The sequence below is a fragment of the Bidens hawaiensis genome, unplaced genomic scaffold (assembly GCF_021521415.1).
Source record: "Bidens hawaiensis isolate Kalapana, Puna unplaced genomic scaffold, B.hawaiensis_p1.1 tig00060020_1, whole genome shotgun sequence".
Classification (NCBI taxonomy): Eukaryota; Viridiplantae; Streptophyta; class Magnoliopsida; order Asterales; family Asteraceae; genus Bidens; species Bidens hawaiensis.
Genome location: NW_027500819.1, coordinates 6,356 through 25,410, shown reverse-complemented (window position 1 = coordinate 25,410; position 19,055 = coordinate 6,356). Strand labels below are relative to the sequence as shown.

Sequence of the window (19,055 nt, the reverse complement as noted above, 5' to 3'; positions counted from 1 at the left end):
GTGACATTTGTAATATACACCTGTATATAATTAGTCATGTTGACAGTAGGTTGAGCAATGTATACCATTAGGGAGATGCCCACCTTTCTAAAAGCTAACCATGTACACTTAAGAAGATATATAGTCAATAATAAACACTTAGTGAAATTTAGTTGTAACTAACTATGAGTTAGTCAGCTTATGTAGTTTCGTTAAGTCATCTCAGAGGTGGCTCGTGGGACAGCAAAAACAAGTTAAACTTTAGGCCTACACTTAGTTAAGACATCTGAGTCCAAAAAACATTATATATAGATTTATTAAAATGAGTAAAGTAAACTAAAAGTAATGTATGTAGTGGTATGCTTGGTTGTTACTAAAGTATAGGTTATAAGTTTAAAATTTGTAATAATCAACTTTTTTCGTAACAAATGTCATGAAAATGCTACAAAATCTTGTTTCGATTTAGGCATTCGCATTCGTTGAGCCGGCCTGAGTCATCCTAAGACTTTTTGTTGGGAGTTGTATGCATGCTTTAAACTTTTTGTTAGTGAAAGCATAAAGCAATCGAACATTTTTTAACACATACCCTCACCCCAAACATCAATTTGTATAGAACTTAAGAAACCAAAAGCAGCAAGAAACATAGAGTATCTCAAAATTACACAAACGCGCACAACGGATGACATAGGAATCAGTTGCTTTACATGTATCTATAGCGTAAAATTTAGTGCTAACCTCCCAACCCGAGAGTCAAGATGAAAATGTATTAAACATGAAACAATAAATGAGATTTGTTAAACCACAAACTATACAAACCAAGATGTAACAAATAATCTTGACCTAAGCAATAAAGCAATTTGAGATCATGTGTAACTTTTTTAGCTTTGTTTCCCACTAGGTAGTAAAACCTCATTCGGTACCTCCTCTTTCTACATAAACAAATTCAATATATTAAAACAATGAAATGTCAATTTATAATATTTTTTCAAGGTTTTATAAGAGCAGAACCTTAAGTTTCTTCTTTATTCCGTAAATTTGCCTAATCCAATCCCCTCCACATATCAACATTTCGACAGTATTAGGCGTCAATGTTGATCGATATGGATCTATAACTCTTCCCCCGACGCTAAATGTCGATTCAGATGCAACAGTGGAAATTGGAACCGCAAGTAAATCTATTGCCATCTTTGATAAAACACGATACTTTAGCTTGTGAATGTTCCACCAATCTAAGACATTAAAATTCCTTCCTTCATTGCCTTGAAGTACACCTTCTTCCAAATACATTGTTAGTTCAGATTTACTTGGTGTATTCACCTCTGATTTTTTATATATTCTCCAAAAGCATCCCATCTTGAACCATGTGAGACTTCATTTGCGCCTGAACTAGTGCCCCCTCTGGAAGATCCACTTTTATAGCTTGCACTTTCCTTTATTGACGCATCATGCATCTCCAAATACTCATCGTACATAAGTTCAAGTGCGTTTAAAACATCTTGAATATTTTTTGAAGCTTCGTCTGCCGGATATATGTTTGGATAACAGAATTCAATTATCCGCCTTTTCAACCTAGGATCTAAAACTGCAGCTATGGCCATTAGTAGGTGGCATTCACCCCAATACTTGTCAAACTTTTCCTTCATCTTTGTTGTCATATCACGAATGAACTTACTTTCAGATAATATTCCTTTGTCTATTGCTTCTTTAATCTTGTATACTTCTATAAGATACAAATTTGCAGTTGGATAATCACTTCCTGCCGTGCACACCTTAAAAACCTTCAAGACTTCACAAACACTTGCTACATTTTCCCAATCTTGCTCGGTGGGTAAATGTTTGAAATGCGGTTCATAATCTGCATATCTAATAATAACATAATTAAAAGTTAGTAAAAATACGTAAGATATAATTTAACAAAAGCTAACAACATAAAAAATAAATAATAAAGTAAACTAACATATACCTTGGAAAAACGTCTTTAAACTTGATAGCCAATGACAACATATCGTATGTGGAATTCCATCTTATTGGAACATCAATCAATAACCTTCTATCATGCACTTGAAGTTGATGTGCAACATTAGAAAATGACTGAAGCCTTGCCTCCGAATGATTTATATATTTTACAGCTTCACGAACATTTTCAATTACATTCTCAATCCTAGAAAGACCATCTTTGACCAACAAGTTAAGTATATGCGCACAACACCTAACATGAAATAACCTTCCACCACAAGGAAGTTTCTTCACTCTAGAAAAGTTTGTTTTTAAAGTACTCACAGCTTTGTCATTGTACGAGGCATTATCCACTGAAATAGAAAAGACCTTCCGCTCAATTTCCCACTCCTTTAGACATTTATAAATGCCATCGGCAATATCAAGCCCGGTACGAGGAGGAGGAACATGAACAAAACTCAGCACACGTTTCAGCAATCTGTGTTATATAATTACAAATTTCAAATGCAGTAAATAATTTATTCAAAAGATATAATATGATAAATAAAATAAAGTAAAAGGGCTTTAATCATACCTCCAGTTTTGATCAATGAAATGTCCAGTGATGACCATATACTCAATTTTTTGATGAGATGACTTCCAACAATCAGTTGTTAAACTAATATTTGAAGCATTACTTATGAGAGCTTTCAACTTTTTTTTCTCATGTTCATAGACCTTAAAGCAATCTGACTTTATCGTTGCCCTGCTAATCCTCTCAAACATCGGATTTGCTGTTTTCATCATGTATACAAACATGTCATCTTCCACGATAGAAAATGGTTGCTCAGTTGCCAATACCCAATTAGCCATAGATTCCCTCATCTTATTGGCATTATATTTCCCATCGAGTGGAATCAATGGAGGAGACTTGTTGTATTCCATGTCTACATTGACTGGTTGAAAATTTAGCAATTGTTGAGTTCTCAAGTATTGTTTGCGTTTCGTACAACTATCCATGTGTCGTTTATAAGTTGTTGTGGACTTGCTTTTTTGTCTTGCTAAAAGTTGGTGGCAATGAAGACATTTAACCTTTTGTGTTCCATTTTTTAGAGTCAATACAACCGAGCTCTTTTTTTGTTTACCCTTTAGCTCCAAGTCATCATTGTTACCATCATTCACATTTTCAGTATTTTCGTGTTCTTAAGTCGCTGGTTCATTTGTATTTTCATCATTTGTTTCATTTGGATTTCCCTCATTGTCAACATTAATGTAATCTGATGATTGTTGCTCATCTCCTTGTTGCCCGCTATTTGATGTTGAGCCTTGCATTGGGCTAACTATATTTATTTCGCCTGCGATTTTAATTAACATACAGCTAAAACATCAAAAAGTACAAGCAAATTAATGCATGAACATTTAACAAAAACTAATAAACCTGTGTATATAACTATAAAAACGATTAAGATAAATAACCCAGAGAAACCAATCACTTTAAATATATGTCTGGGTTAATAACATCCATAGTTTCATACATTTAAGTAAATTGTCATTAGGGTTTTATTTTATTGTATATGTTTAATATTTGTTGTAAGCAATTTTTAATGGCATAATTAAAGTCCATATATGTATTATTGTATAACATAACAACCAGGGAATTCAAAATTCAAATAAAGTGATGAAATTTCTATACTGCAATAATACGAAACTTGATTGAAAAAGAATAAATATACATTTTGCCTTTTAGGATAAACATAAGGAATTAAAGATGAGAAATACCTGTGAATTGATGAAGAGACGAATCAGACGATAACCGTTGATGATGATAGTGAATCGTCTGTTAGTTGCCTCTGTAAAACTGTAAAGAAACTAGGGTTAAATGTTAGAGGCGGCTTAAAAGGGGTAAGAGTAAACGTAATAATTTGCTTAAACAAAATGGGCTGGGCTACTTCCTACTTATTTTGGGCTGGATATACACAGGTATATATTAACATATTGCCAGGCTCGACAAAGCTCGCGAGCCCAATCGATCTTTGTATTAAGAGCTCGAGCTCGGGCTCGATAACCAAACGATTCTTTTTTCAGGCTCAAGCTCGGGCTCGAGCTCGATTAGGGCTCGGCTTGTTCGAGCTTTTAGCCGACTCGAGTTCGAGTAGCTTGCGAGCAGCTTGGTTCGCTTACACCCCTAAATATAGGCCAACTTGGTCACACCGGTTCGGTCCGGTTTATAAACCGGTTTCACTGGTTTAATACCGATTTAACCGGTTTTTCTCAAACCGATTCGGTTTTAAAACCGATTTGATATATTTGAAGGGGAACCGGTCCTGAAACTAGCGGTTTGCGACGATTTGGGTGAAACCGATTTTAAACTCAAACCGGTTCGGTTCGGTTTGCCAAAAACCGGTCCCAAACCGGATTTTTTGTACTTTGATGAATGAATCAATAGAACTTCTCTAAAATACTTATAATAATTAAGTTGTGGCCCATTACACGAATCTTCAGCTCAATCCAGCTGAAGAGCCATAAGCCCAACTATTCTTCTTGCACTTTAGCCTTAGTTATAATCCATTAAGCTCCTATATATAAGCACAACAGGCCCATATGCAAAAGATCACATAAACTAAAAGTATAAAAAGTATAAAAAGGATAGTCGAAAACTTTGCCTTGGTACCTTCGGCCACCACTACGCATAAATCGATGAAGGCTATAACCTATGGAAAGAAATTGTCACTTTGGACTCCTAATGGATCTATAGTACTCTCTCGCACCACTTGGTGGCAGAGCCGGCCATGGCCTATGGCAAGGTGGTTCACGGCCATAGGCCCGGCCCGACTACCTGCTCGGCCCGAAATTAAAAAAAAAATATTATATATTTTTATGAAAAACGATGTGTATATTTAATGCTTAAACTTAATTACATAATAACTAACTTGGTGGCAAAGGGGTATGACTTCCAACCCAAAGGTTGTGGGTTCAAGTCTCATTTGAGACATGTTTAAGCATATTTTTTATACAACCCAAATCATAAATCATAACCAAGGAAGCCAAATTAAAAATTAAATTGTTTAAACCCAACAAAATCCTCTTTTTACTTAAGGCCAAAATATTTTTCACCTTCGGGCCAATTTTTTTTTTCAATTTTCGGAGCCGGCCCTGCTTGGTGGTTTGCGTTCTTGAACCTAATACCAACGCTCGAGCAACATGGGTTAGACTATAGAACACCATGTTTCACTTGGTAGAGCTTCGCAGCGACCACCAAGCCTGCTGAAACCCGTGGTCAGTCATAACCATCAAGGCAAAAGTTATGCACCCAACCACCAAGTAGAGGAGTCCGCGGGTACCAAGGCAGAGTTTTTAATAGCATTCATGTAATAATTTGGTACCATAAACACTTTTGAAAAAAAGGCTACGGTAAAAGGAATGCAATGTCTCTTGGTTAATCTTGCAATCCAATTCCTACTTAAAACAAACACATCTTTGCCTACGAATCACCGCATGAGAAAGAAAATATGAGACTTTGTTAATTTTTACTCATACATTGGAGTTTCCGTTCCGATATCCAAATTTATGAAAAACTGAAACTCCATGTTTAAGGGTTCACTAGTCATCCCATATTCTATATTTTAATGTGATTGTAAGTGAAAAACGATAAAGAAAAAAGATATTTTTAAATGATTATGAATATACATGAGAATTGAATATTGAAGATTTTTAAAAGGTGAACATTTTTATGAAAAAAACATAGATGTGAATATGTGAATAGAGGTGCACAAACCAGTTTAAAACGCAAAACCGGTTTAGATTGAAATTGGTTCGGTTTGGTTAACAAAAGTCAAAACTGGTTTATGATCAGTTTCGGGTCGGTTGAAACCGGTTTGTTGACAGGCTACAATCAGTTTCATTTTGGGTTTTAGCCGGTTTCGGTTCGGTTAACCAGTTTAGAACCGGTTTCAATGGAAAAAATTACAAACCGGTTCTGAACCTACGGTTCAATCGGTTCCAAACCGGTTTCAACCCGATTCAATTTCGGTTCAATGATCGGTTTTTTTGATAGTGTATAGAATTAATAAAATTCCGATCACTTTACAACCCTCAAATCAATGCTAAGAACTAGGGGTGTTTTTCGGGTTTGTTTTTCGGGTTTCGGGTTTTCCGGGCCGGGTTCTACGGGTTTCAAAGTTTTAAATCTTGACCTGAAACCCAACCCAACCCAAATCTCTCACGGGTTTTTCGGGTTCGGGTTTTTTCAGGTTGGGTTAATCGGGTTTCGCGTATCCTAGAAATAAAACACAAAACCAAAAAAAATTTAAAAAACAATCCTAAAATTAAACGAACATATTCTTCTTTGCTTATAACACAAATAATCAAATAATAAACTAACATAACTTGATAAAACAATTCAACAGAACTCGAACCATAATCGTATTTAATCGGGCGTGCTTGGTCGTTCGATTACGATTGTTATTAGTAATAAACAGAAAACATAAATTAACAATAAGCAATCGATCCATAATAGTTAGAATGACAACAACCGATTAGAGACAGATTCTGATAACTTTAGTGGCTAAGACTTAGCCTACTATACATAAAAATATATTTAATTTCAAACTAAAAAGTTTATTCGGGTTTTTCGGGTTGACCCAAATCTTATAAATCAAACCCGAGAACCAACCCGAATTACTTCGGTTCGGGTCCGGGTTAGTCTTTTCTCGGGTTCGGGTTATTCGAGTCGGGTTAGTTCGGGTTCGGGTACGAGTTTTTTCGGGTTGGAGTTCGGGTTTCGGGTAAAAGTGACAGCCCTACTAAAAACTTTTTATATAGATAGCATTAACTACTCAACCAATCAATAGATGTTGATTCTTCAAAGATGAAAGGCCACATACTAACAAACTTACTCCATAGGTCTGTCTATTAACATGTGTGTTTTAAGCTTTCTATAAATACCATTCTCCATTAAAGAGATGAGTTCGGTATTTGATTCATTACTGTTAAACAATTCACGAGTCTAAACCCCGACCCGCGGTATTTGATTAGATGGTATACGCCTGTATAGGACGAGAAATGTACACACATGTAAATACCAAGAGATATTTACATGTGTGTATACACCCCGTATACCAGATAAAATGACTGATGTAACAAGATAGCGTGTATAGTCATATAGCAACGCCCATTTAACATACCATCAATGAAAGTGAGCTGAAAAACAAAGCAATTATCATTCAACTACCATATTTTTAAGATCTAAAAAAAAACCAAGACAATAAATAGCCTTCCATAAAAAAGTGAGAATAACAAGAGAGTCAGATCACATCTTTTTACCTTGTATTTGTTTGTTTGCATCAAACACAACAATAACAAAAACTAAAAAACCAAGGGGTGGGGGATGGTGATCTTCCACCTTTCCCCTAATTTCTACATTTCAATGGAAAAAAACAACATTGAAAAGGATACCAACAAACACAAATACTGTTACCAATATCAATATCAATATCAATATCAATAAAAACAAAATAATAACCGATTATTAACCGGTCATTCGTCATTCCGCCTCCGTTTCTGCAATCGCCTGAGACAAAGTTTGAGACAACTTCTGTTGCTCGGTATACCGCGTTATCTTCTCCAACAACTGAGCCGCCTTTCGCTTCCCCCTATCGGTCCCGTGATGCAACAAATCCACCAGCACCCCCATCACTCCGAGCTCTTGTGCTTCCACTAAATACTTCGGATCACCCGAACAAAGATGAACCAAAACTGCAGCTGCATTCTCTTTATTCCTCGGAGACCCAGACCCAATAAAGTCAACCAAAACCCGAACCGCGTCTGCTTTACCGATAGCCAACTTTCCTTCTGGGTGGCTCGAAAGTATAGCTAAAATGGCTAACGCCTCGTCTTTCATCCCGCCTTGTGGTTCGGTCAAAAGCTCCATTAACGTACTGACCACACCCGCACGCACGGCCCGACCTTTATTACCTTGATATATGCATAGGTTAAACAACGCGGTTGCAGCGTCTTTTTTCCCTCTTTGTGTACCTTCGCTTAATAATAACACGAGCGGTGGGATTGCTCCTAACGAACCGATCGTGACTTTGTTTTCGTCGATTACCGAGAGGCTGAAAAGGGTGGCGGCTGCGTTTTCACGTGCTTCCATGCTACCTTTTTTCAATACTTGAACGATCCCCGGAACCGCACCGGAGGATACGATGCTTCCTTTATTATCTTCACAAATCGAGAGGTTTAAAAGAGCGGTTACCGCGTGTTCTTGCGTTCGTGAATCGGGTGCGGTTAGTAAGTGCGTGAGGAGCGGTATGGCACCGGCTTCGGCTATGGCCACACGGTTATCCGCGTTACGTTTCGCAAGGAGACGGATTTCACCGGCTGCAGTTCGTTGATCGTCGGGACTAACAGATTTGAGCTTGGTTAGGAGGACGTTTATAATGGACCGTTCTGCAGGCGTGCACGCGGAAGTTGACCGCCCCGCGCGTTGTGGTGGGTCTATACCGTTTGTCTCGCACCATTGCGCAATAAGACTTCGTAACACGTAGTTTGGTATGAGAACGGTGCTCGTTAAGTTTTGTTGTGTTTTTGGACATGTTTTGTGGCCAGCTTCTAACCATTTCTCTATACATGTTTGCTCGTATGTCTACACATATCGTTGAATATTAAACAAATATAATATATCATAGGACTGTAAACATACCAAACAAACCGAACATTTAGCAAAGAACATGAACAAGGAATATTGTTCAGTTGATTAAATGAATGAACATGAACATAAGCCACATTTGTTCAATTGTGATCATGAACATTTGTGTTCATTCGTTTACGTTCATTCATGAAAGTTTGTTTATATTCGATCATTAAAGGTTTTTATATTGTATACTTTTTAAATTTTCAGTTTAGTATCTTAAAATTTACACTTTTTATATTTTTAAATTTTTATTAGTTTATCATACTAACTTGTATACTAGAAACCCTAGTATTTATATGTATATTTATTTTGAGTGATTAGGTCTAATACTTAAGTTTAAGAATATTAAATTTTATTTGTCAAATTAATATATGTTTTTGTGTTTGTTTATGAAACTAACAAATGAACACAAACAAAATCATGTCCTTAACGAACGAACACAAACAAGAAATTCCGTCCGGTTTGTGTTCACGAACTGTTCATTTGTCCAATAAAGGCTTCACAAACAAACATGAACAAGGACCCGTTCGGTTCGGCTTCAGCCCTATTTACATACCATAAACAGAGAAATGAAGTTAGGGTTAGTAAATTACCTGCCCGGTTGAGACGATAACGGGATCTTTCATTAACTCGAGCGATATCGGGCAACGGAAATCATCAGGTATGATTATGTTTTTATAACTTTTTGATGAAGTTTCTTGATTGTTTGAATTTGATGGAGCGGAAGTTTCACCGGGAGGGGAATTTGCATTTGGATTGTTATCGGTTTGCACGAAATCTTTGATGAGCTTCAATAACATTGACATTTTTTCTATATTTTCTCCTGGATCGCCATCACTGGCAATCACCATTTCATGCAATGTTATTGATTCATGTGTGAGATCATTAATTCTTGTTAATTGTAGCTTCTCAGTTAACCGTTTTAAAACAGAAGGATCTGCTGTCACGTCACTGCCCTTATCATAAAGGGATGAAAGATCTTCACTTAATTCAACATCGGGTGCATCGGTTCGTCCTTTGGCTCTTCTGAATTGAGCAAGAACAAGTGAAACCTGATATAAACACAAAAATAAGATTGTTGTAAATGTATAATATAATGTAATCATGATTTATTTTTGTAACTATGTAATTATATAATATCAATATAATATTCACCTGTTCTTTAACTTCATCTGATATGTCAAGTTTCTCAAAACAAATGCCTTCTAAATCTTGCTCCAAACGAGACGTAACTTCCTGGTATTTTTGCAAGATTTCTTCCTTCTCGAGAGCCTGCGCACATGAAAATTCATTTTAAGTAATTACGTCCATGTTTAATAATCATATAAGAAATTAAAACTAAACGACTGTTTCAATAAATGAGGATAAAGTTTGCAGCTTACGTCACGTGTTCGAACAAAGCATAGTAAGATAACAAGTGTTATAGGTTTAGATACGCAGAACTAGTTATAGACGATAAATTTAGCAAACACATAAAGATCCGACACACGTGCGTATGCTCCTCAGTTTAGAACATTGAGTGTGCACGTATCACGTATTATATCTACAAGTTCATATAAATAGTTCTCAGAGTTCTTCTCATTGACATTGACAGTTGAGTTGTAGCATAAGATGTACCATATATGAATAACTGTACTTACCGATTACCATAAAAGCTATATCAACATGCATAATAACCATCATTTATCAGTCACTCTGTTACACATTATTTGACCAATAATATCAAGAAACTGAAGGTGGAAGCATGTGCTATAGACTTATTGTCCTATTGCAGACAGTAATCTTTGTTATCTGAATCAACTTAATATTCATACAGATTACACAATTTCACAATAGATATCAAACAAACTGTTACAAAACCCTAGGATTGTAGATTACACAATTAAATCTTCCAAATGCACAAATTCAATAAGATTCAAAACCCTAGGTCACCAATGACTCAATTCCACGCCAAATTAAGTCAATTACTAAATTAAATCATACAATTACAAAAACACATACCAAATAAATCTTACTCCCTTCACTCCCCAATCGAAGCAACTCCTTAGCGGATTCCAACGCCTGCATCAACGAAACGAGAGATCGGAACGAGTCATCCGAAACGGAATCCTTAATATCCCGAATCTCTTCAAACAAAGGGTTTAAAAGCTTAAGCCTCCTAGCTAAGTTGAAAAACGGCTTCCGTATGGTACTCCTGTAATCCGATATCGCAGATATCTCGTTGACGATATCAATCAGCTTCAGTATCACTCCAATCCTCCCTACCTCATCCGCCATAACAATAACACAGCTAAGTAATGAGATCTGAAAATATATTAAAGTGAACAGAAACAAAGGAAGGGTGTGTGATGATGATGATGTCACGAGAGAGAGGTAGGCTTTGGATTTTTGTGAGAGTGTGGCGCGGCTGGTGTGAGCTTAACTTAACCTGATGGATGGTTGGTTAACTGTGGTTGAGTTAAGGGGTGATGATGATGATGATGATGATGATGATGATGATGATGATGATGATGATGATTCTGTTTTTTTGACAAGTGTTAGCTGGAAGTGAGAAAGCAACCATGATTCTTTCACCTTAAATGGCTTTGGCTTTCGCTTTGTTTAGTGACTGAGTTGACTCGGATTAATGGGTTGTTTGTTTATATCTGAAATGAAACCATTCAGATGTAAGCATCTTATTTATTCAGACTTCAGACTATTTGGTTCTAAACTATTAAAACATCTGAATTGTTAAAATGAGGTCTGAATCATTCAGAATTTTGCTGAATGGGACAGATGCTTATTTGGATCTGAATGAACCAAACAGCCCCTAAGTCGGGCTGGGTATTTTAAAAGCGGACTATGTGAACCTGTTCATACTATTCACACACCACTTACTGGTTTATGTCGTGTTTTAGATGTTAAATAACTGAATTAATTAATATTTAGTAATGAATTGTACAGAGAACGTAATGAAAAAATCTAATGTACAATACTCCGTTGCAGTCGTAGAAGAACTAAACGGGACGTTAAAAAAGAACCAATAATAAAAATAAGATAAACATGCTTTGATTGACTTGAAAATCCAAACTGTTGCTGACAGATCCATACTAGTGTTCTGGTTTTAGCGTAATATCATTTTTCATTGTTCTCGTAATAATAAACCTCATATTTAATATATGGATCACGCATCATATTACTCATATAACCTTATATGAACTTGTATGATATGAATAATGTTATAGGGCACGTATGGTATGATTTGACTGACATATATGAAGAAACATGTAGATGGGTTTAGTAATATGTAGTTAGTGCATTGACTATTGTAGTTGACAGAATTTTGGTTAAAAACTGTTTCTGAAGTGTGAAGATGGATAAGATTCAATGTTGGGGCTATATTTGTCATTAGACTTATTAGGCTTTTGGTTTGTTAGGTTGGAATAAATATAGAGTTGAAATAGAAATGGATATGATTCCCAAAAGTATCTTGGCCTTTCTTTACTAACTTTGTTGTTCCTTACTATTAACCAAACCTTAACTTTAGTTCTTCCTTTTATCTTTATATAGCAGCTTAATTATATTAACACACACACACACCTAAGATACTAGTCAGAAATAAAAACAATTATAAAGTTAACAATGGGTTTTACAACCAATTAACCCGTTTGGTAATAACCTTACTGTCTCTATTAACTATTATGAACCAAAAAATTAAGAAACAAAAAAAAACACAGAGAGAAATAATCGATATCTTCGAATAAACTACTCCCGATACTAAGAGTCATATTGCAAAACTAATGCCTTTACATTACCCGCATAGAAGTCAAGACAACCAAGTGAATCTGCAACGAACCTTTGAGACAGAAATTAAGATGGTTTATCCAATTCATTAAATTCACCCGGGTGTAAAGAAGTCATGCTCAATTTTTATATGCATTACATAATTTAGTTAATTTATAATTAAATGAAAGTTAAACTAGATAATTTCCTATGAATTTAAACTATACTTATCTACTGGTTAATGTTATATATACTTGAGAAAGGTTGAGTTATGAAAATATAACTTATTAAAAAGAAAGTACCATAACTACGTATTAAAAAAAGTACATTTTTTCCAACTGATTGTTCAAGCATATAGACATATTTAAATATTCAAATTCTATTATTTATTCAGTCCATACATGAGTCTCATTCTTGTAGTTTTAATGTAAATTGTTATTCTACTAATAATATATGATAATTTTATTTTATTGTATTGTGTTTAGTTATTAAAGGTTATAAATTTTCATAATTTGTCCGTGTTTGATAACGATATTTTATATAAAAATGTGTTTTATAGAAATAAAATACTTGTAGATTAAATAAATGTTTACATAAAATACTAGCTTTTGAACCCGTGTATTACAACGGGATTTGTCAAATGAGAAAAATATATAAAGTACGTTATTTCACTTGTGATTCTCAAAATACTTATAAATTAATTTAATGGTAAAAACTTACGGGGTTAACGAAAAGTACTAAAATAGCATGATTTTAATAGAAACGTCATATGTTGATTTGCAAGAAATTTAAAAAAGTACTAACACTACATGGTTGGTCAACCCTCAAATATAAAGCTTGACACCTAAGCTTAAACATTTTTTTTATTAGTATAGTAAGATGATGCCTGTGTAGTTTGTGTTGATTGTCACGTAGCCACGTAGGTATGAACTGACCTTGTGCTTTCATGGACTTTTAAGTAAGTAATTACATTCATTTTTTATTTTTTTAAACTACTCTTATGAATGTTATAAACTAAAGTTGGACCATACAAGTATGTTATATAGCATTTTAACTCGTAAATTTAGACCGAAACATTAAATAAAAAATTTATAAAATATGTATCGTATTGAAGATCAAAGTTGAAAACGGAAAATTGTTGAGGTTATGAATGAAAAAGATCTTGTTAACATGTAAAAGAGGAAAACTATAAGGGTTAAAAGTAAAAAGAATTATGCCAATAATTAATCAACAGAATGCATACTTATATAATTATACAATCACCGGGTTTTTAGGGTTTTAAATGAAAATTTTGAATACAATTAGGGACCAATTTACATTCCAAACTTGAAGTTTTTCGATTTTAAAAATGTCAAATTCAGTTTGCTTTAATAACCTTATGAGAAATATTGATAAAAATAAAAGGTAAATAAGATAAAATAATGTATATATAATAAATAAAATAAACAATAATTCAAGTTTGAATAACTGGACCGGTTTAGTTAAATATTTATAGATTCGGATAAAATTTCAAGATCAAATTCGTCAATCTGGATGACAAATATTTGAATATTTGAAACCCGAATTTGACCTTGTTGTTCAACTTAATACGAATCAATGTTGGGTTTTTTTAGAGTCCTGTTTGAATAATGCACATAACTAAATTGAGCAATAACCCCTTTTTTAAATCCAAATATTATTATAAATAAATTCAAGTTTTTACGACTATAACCATAATTAAAACTTTTAAAAAATATTGTTACAACTTAGAATGGGTATAATCTGTTAAAAAAATAAAGTACGTGGAGATATTATTGGTGGGTTAAATATAAATAATATTGCAAAATCTTAAATAATGACAATTGGGTTCTATTTAAATCACCGATTGTAGTGGTTGGGGCCTACAGCATGTGGACGGGGCCCAAAACTACTTGGCTGGTAGTTAGCATGTAGAACGCAATTAGCAACTCAGTCCAAACCATTTTTAAATTTCATAAGGTAAAAAATTCATTTTCTTTTTTAACTAAGATATATATTAGAAATATATATATATATGTAAAAAATTAAACAAATAAAATCAAAGTTGTATTGTTACTTTATTAGTATAGAATCATTATGGCATGAGTCTTGCTGTCTTGATACATTTATGGAGTGGTCTGGGAAAGCTAAATGAGGTGAATGGTGATAAAATGGTTTGTGAACGGGAATTTCATTATTGTCAACCCCGGAAATGTGAGACGGAGGAGATGTCTGAATCTGATGAGAAGAGTGTAACGGAAAAGGATGATTGTGATGAAAGAGAATATTTTGTAATCGATATCGATCACATTGATGGATCCCCTAATACATAAAACTTCTATTAATAATCTAAACGATGACTACCGTTATGTGTAGAAGATTTATGCTTATGGTATATATTTCAGAAAAACTTAGACGAGTTGAAACAAAACCAAAAAAAAACACTTTTGATAAAGATAGAGAGAGTTTAATCCTATAATTTTTTTTAAAAAAAACTCTATTTACATGCATAATAACTTAAGATTTGTATAGATACCGACCCCTAATCACATGGAGGAATTTAGATTTTTTGTTAGATGGTTTTGATTTAATAGGTGTTAAAGTTGTAAGTTGATCACGTTTTCTTTTCCTGAGTAGCATTCATTGTATTTCATTTGTAATTCGCATTTCAGTAATGAAATAAACATCACACTTCCTAATTCCTATACGTATTTTTCCTTCTAATAATATTTTGCTTTTAGGATAATTTCACAGAAAAATGGTGATATAACTGATACATTGAGTTGTCATCAAACAGTTAATAAAGTTTAAATTTAAATGTACATTTCTTTTTCAAAATTTTATCAATTACAGATTGAAACCAGACAAACAACATAGCGACATATAGATCAAAGGATACACTATGATCCTAACCTATTAATCTAGTCATCTAGGATAAATTGATATTCCGTAGTAAATCAAAACCATCAAACACAAACCTAAATTCCTCAATGTGATTAAGGTGGGTATCAATACAAAGCTTTATCAAAAGTTTTTTTTGTTTCAAATCATTTAAGTTTTTGCGAAATGTTATTCATAAGCATAAATTATCTACACTTGTGGTACTCATCGTTTAAATTATTAATATGAATTATATTAGGAGAATTATCAATGAGATCGACATCGATTACAGAACATTCTCTTTCATCAATCATCACAATCATCCTTTTTTGTCACAGTCTTCTCATCAAATGAAGGTATCTCCTATATCTCATATTTCCCATGTTGAAAGTAATGACGTTGTTATTCACAAACTTTGTATAATCATTCACCTCATTAGCTTTTTCATACCACACTGGGTTATCCATGTAACCTTCTTTTGTGAGAATAATAGACCTACATATGAGAATGATGACCTTTAGCGTTGCAGACAATCTTAATAAAAACCGAAACACTGACTTAGTGAAACTGTCTCAAATGACCAACACATTGTTAGCTTTTACAAACTCTAGCATTTTAATAACTTTAGAGACCGAAGACATCAATCTTAATGAAAATGTCTAGGATGACCAACTCATGATCAGCTTTACATATAATGACATTTTACTAAGTACGCAAGTTAATCAACAAAATCAACGTAATAAATTGTTTCTAATTATACATTACAATCTTCGTTATCCAACATATACATAATTGATAATTAGACCCAACAATCTCCTACTATTTGAATATGTATTTGCTGTACAAGATACTTATGAACACATAAGCATGCCACTCTGAATCTATTATCTTCGAGACTTGGACTTCAGCTTGAACTAGTCCTCTTTGATTGCTCAGCAAATTCATGGTTTCTTTACTTCATCTATTGCATTCTAAAGTATAAGGAACTAGTTAAGAGCAAGTTTCTCATTTTTCATTTTCCATTTTTGAAAAACTGTGGTGGGACCAGGCGCCGTACAGACAAAGGGAGCCAAAAACAAAAATGTATTTACATGAATTGCATTAAAAGAAGAGGATTTTTAATACACTCATCCCAAAAATATTTAACTTAACCATTTCTAATAGTGTACCAAAAAAAAGAATAATGGACAATATTCTTGAAAATGTTTCTACTTAGAACAAGTTTTCTTAACTCGACATTAATGATCAATGATGTACAATGTTTACAAAATTGACTAAAATCAACCGCAGAATTATATTTAAAAGCCGCAAGAAAACCAAGTCACCCAATAAAATTTTAAATTTGAGCTATCCCCCTCTACTATAAAAAAAACATTTTCGCCTTATTTATTTGACTGATGGCACTTTGAATAAGGAAAGTAGTATAAAGATAAAATTATTTTTTACGTCCGTCTCTATTTTCAGGCTTCATTCTTAAGGTTTAGAAATCACATTAAACATTCTTTACGTTTTTTTATTTTAATTTTAATTTTCATTATTTATTATCACCAACTCTGTTAGAGCATTCACATTTAATTCTTTAAATCTTCCATAACTTGAAAATGCATGGAAAACAAGAAAAAAATTTACTACTAAATCCTATTTAGCCTTAATCAATCACTAGTGACTAGACTCACATTTAATTCTTAAGTCTGGTCCAGAGCCCAAACTTGTGTTCTGATAACCCAGTCATTGAGCCCAATACAACCCAATAATAACTTTTTTTGGCATGATGAATGAATCCATAAAGACTTTGAACCATGGACCTAGCCCAAAAGATCAACAAAACTGGACCACGACAAATAAAAGAGAGCGTTACTACGTTAGTAGTTTTTAAATCGTCTTAAGGGAAATATATAACCAAACTTTGATGATGAATAAACAACTTTTTTTTTTCAAGTATTTAAACACAAAAATTTGCATAATATTATCCCCTTGGAAGGATAATAACTATAACTAAACATGTTAAATATATTTGCAAGACCTTTAATAACAAATAAATAAATACAAAGCCCTTGTAAATCCGAAACAAAATCATTAATCACTTACAAGGATTATCTTTTAGTTTTAAATAAAAGTAAATATATTGAACTGCAATACAAGACAGTCTGAGTTATCAAGTATAAAATAGATCGCTCAAAAACTACAAAAGAATTGAAGGCAACAGATGGTCTCAACCGCTCGAGGACATCAATAGCTTATGAGTGTTTACCTCAACGTCTAGACTGTTTGAAATCTCAAGTGTTAGGGTTCCCTCATCGCATATTAAGTCGTGGTAGTCAAGTTATAATAGGGCTGAATTTGGCTACATGTGATTGTGCTATATTAAGATTGTAGTTCGGTTGATAGGTTATAATCAAGCTGAATTCCCTAACCGATCTAAAAACCAATACCTAATTTGGTTTGGCTTAAAGCCGAATCGAGAAAATAATTTGGTTCAATTTTAAATGGCTCCGGTTCAATTTTAAACGGTTTAGGTTACATTCTGATTGAAAGTTTTTTTTGTGTCATAAGCTTATTAGCGTTTGAATTTGATATGTAAAATAAATAAAATATAATGCTTGTTGGGTAAAAATATCCGACTATAAAACAAATACTTTGTGGTGTAATATCAGGAAGCGTCTCAATCCGCATGAACAGTATAATATGAACAGTATAATATAATAACTTATTTCTATTTTTATTAAGTATTATTTCATAGTCATGGGGTCGTTTTTGTACAATATTTTATGTCATTTTCCTGAGGAAAAAGGATCTTTATAATTAATTATATCTGCAGCAACACCTCACCAATACAAGATATTTTTCAATTTGACTTTATAAAAAATAAAAGTTAAGATAAAACTTATCTTTAGATTTTTAAAAAGGCGCTGTTAGAAAATATCTTCTTGGCAGTTCAAATTAAAAGTATATTATTATTGATGAGACAATAGAATACCATAGCATACTAAAGAAATTATAATGTTTTTCTTTAACGGACTTGGTGTATTCGATTAACGAAGGACTCTGAAAGGTTTATCACATATATATCTTCACGTTACCCAAATTTGAATCCCTAAATAATATGTTCTTTACAATTAGTGGCATATACTTGTCAGTTGCTAGAATCGAACCAAAACCCCTAAAATATTCTCATAAAATCCTTGTCACATGTGTGGTACAAATCGTAACACGTCCCCTTGTTTCACATTTAGGCATTTAGCATAGCTAGCATTTACCAACTAAGCCAATGATATTAACAGACGTTACAAATTTTTTTTCTTTTTGAACAGAAAATTTTTTTAAACAAAACCAAGCACCCAAAGAGCAACATCCACAACCAGAGAGAAGCCACCAACGAAACCCATAAAAGAATTATATGAACAAGATTTATACCACTTTGTCCAATTTATGTCTATTTTTTGTCTTATACTTGTACCAAAGAAATCCTTTCCACTTTATATCCCCGATTATATCTTCTATCTTAACCGGTTTTTCTTTAAAGATTTTCTCGTTTCTCACATTCCAAATTTTTCCAACAAGTACAAATACTTTTACCTGCAATTGATAATAGAAAAGTCAATAAATTACAAAATAATTCTTTGTAAAGGAAACTTTTTGTATTTTTTTTCATTATAATTATTTAAAGTAGATAACAGTTACAAGTTTTCTAGAATTAAAAAGCATATAATTAAAATGCAACTAAGTTTAGTTTTTTAAAGTTTGTAAAATATAAGTTTCAAGCATTTACCTTTTGGCGTCTTAACTTTATTTACAAATATTGGTTAATTAG

The 19,055-nt window shown here is 33.3% G+C and overlaps 2 protein-coding genes across 2 annotated transcripts; both read right to left on the bottom strand.

Annotated features, from left to right (window-relative positions):
- Positions 1-1,292: 1,292 nt before the first annotated feature.
- LOC143602892 (zinc finger BED domain-containing protein RICESLEEPER 2-like) lies at positions 1,293-2,859 on the bottom strand. The gene is made up of 3 exons (XM_077079866.1): positions 2,510-2,859; positions 1,943-2,413; positions 1,293-1,842 (listed from the first exon to the last, which is right to left on the bottom strand). The coding sequence occupies exons 1-3, from the start codon at positions 2,857-2,859 to the stop codon at positions 1,293-1,295; spliced, it is 1,371 nt and encodes a 456-aa protein (XP_076935981.1).
- Positions 2,860-7,191: 4,332 nt separating this feature from the next.
- On the bottom strand, positions 7,192-10,911 carry LOC143602890 (U-box domain-containing protein 13-like). Its single transcript, XM_077079863.1, has 4 exons — positions 10,607-10,911; positions 9,761-9,877; positions 9,199-9,657; positions 7,192-8,557 (listed from the first exon to the last, which is right to left on the bottom strand). The coding sequence occupies exons 1-4, from the start codon at positions 10,880-10,882 to the stop codon at positions 7,457-7,459; spliced, it is 1,953 nt and encodes a 650-aa protein (XP_076935978.1). The 5' UTR covers positions 10,883-10,911; the 3' UTR covers positions 7,192-7,456.
- Positions 10,912-19,055: the final 8,144 nt, after the last annotated feature.

Excerpts from the sequence above, each read along its gene's own strand:
- LOC143602890 (XM_077079863.1), bottom strand. The coding sequence starts at position 10,882 with ATGGCGGATGAGGTAGGGAGGATTGGAGTGATACTGAAGCTGATTGAT. Across the intron at positions 9,878-10,606 it reads AAGGGAGTAAGATTTATTTG|GCTCTCGAGAAGGAAGAAAT; the intron begins GTATGTGTTTTT and ends TCATGTGCGCAG. Across the intron at positions 8,558-9,198 it reads TTATCGTCTCAACCGGGCAG|ACATACGAGCAAACATGTAT; the intron begins GTAATTTACTAA and ends CGATATGTGTAG.
- LOC143602892 (XM_077079866.1), bottom strand. The coding sequence starts at position 2,859 with ATGGAATACAACAAGTCTCCTCCATTGATTCCACTCGATGGGAAATAT. Across the intron at positions 2,414-2,509 it reads TTCATTGATCAAAACTGGAG|ATTGCTGAAACGTGTGCTGA; the intron begins GTATGATTAAAG and ends TATATAACACAG. Across the intron at positions 1,843-1,942 it reads TTTAAAGACGTTTTTCCAAG|ATATGCAGATTATGAACCGC; the intron begins GTATATGTTAGT and ends TGTTATTATTAG.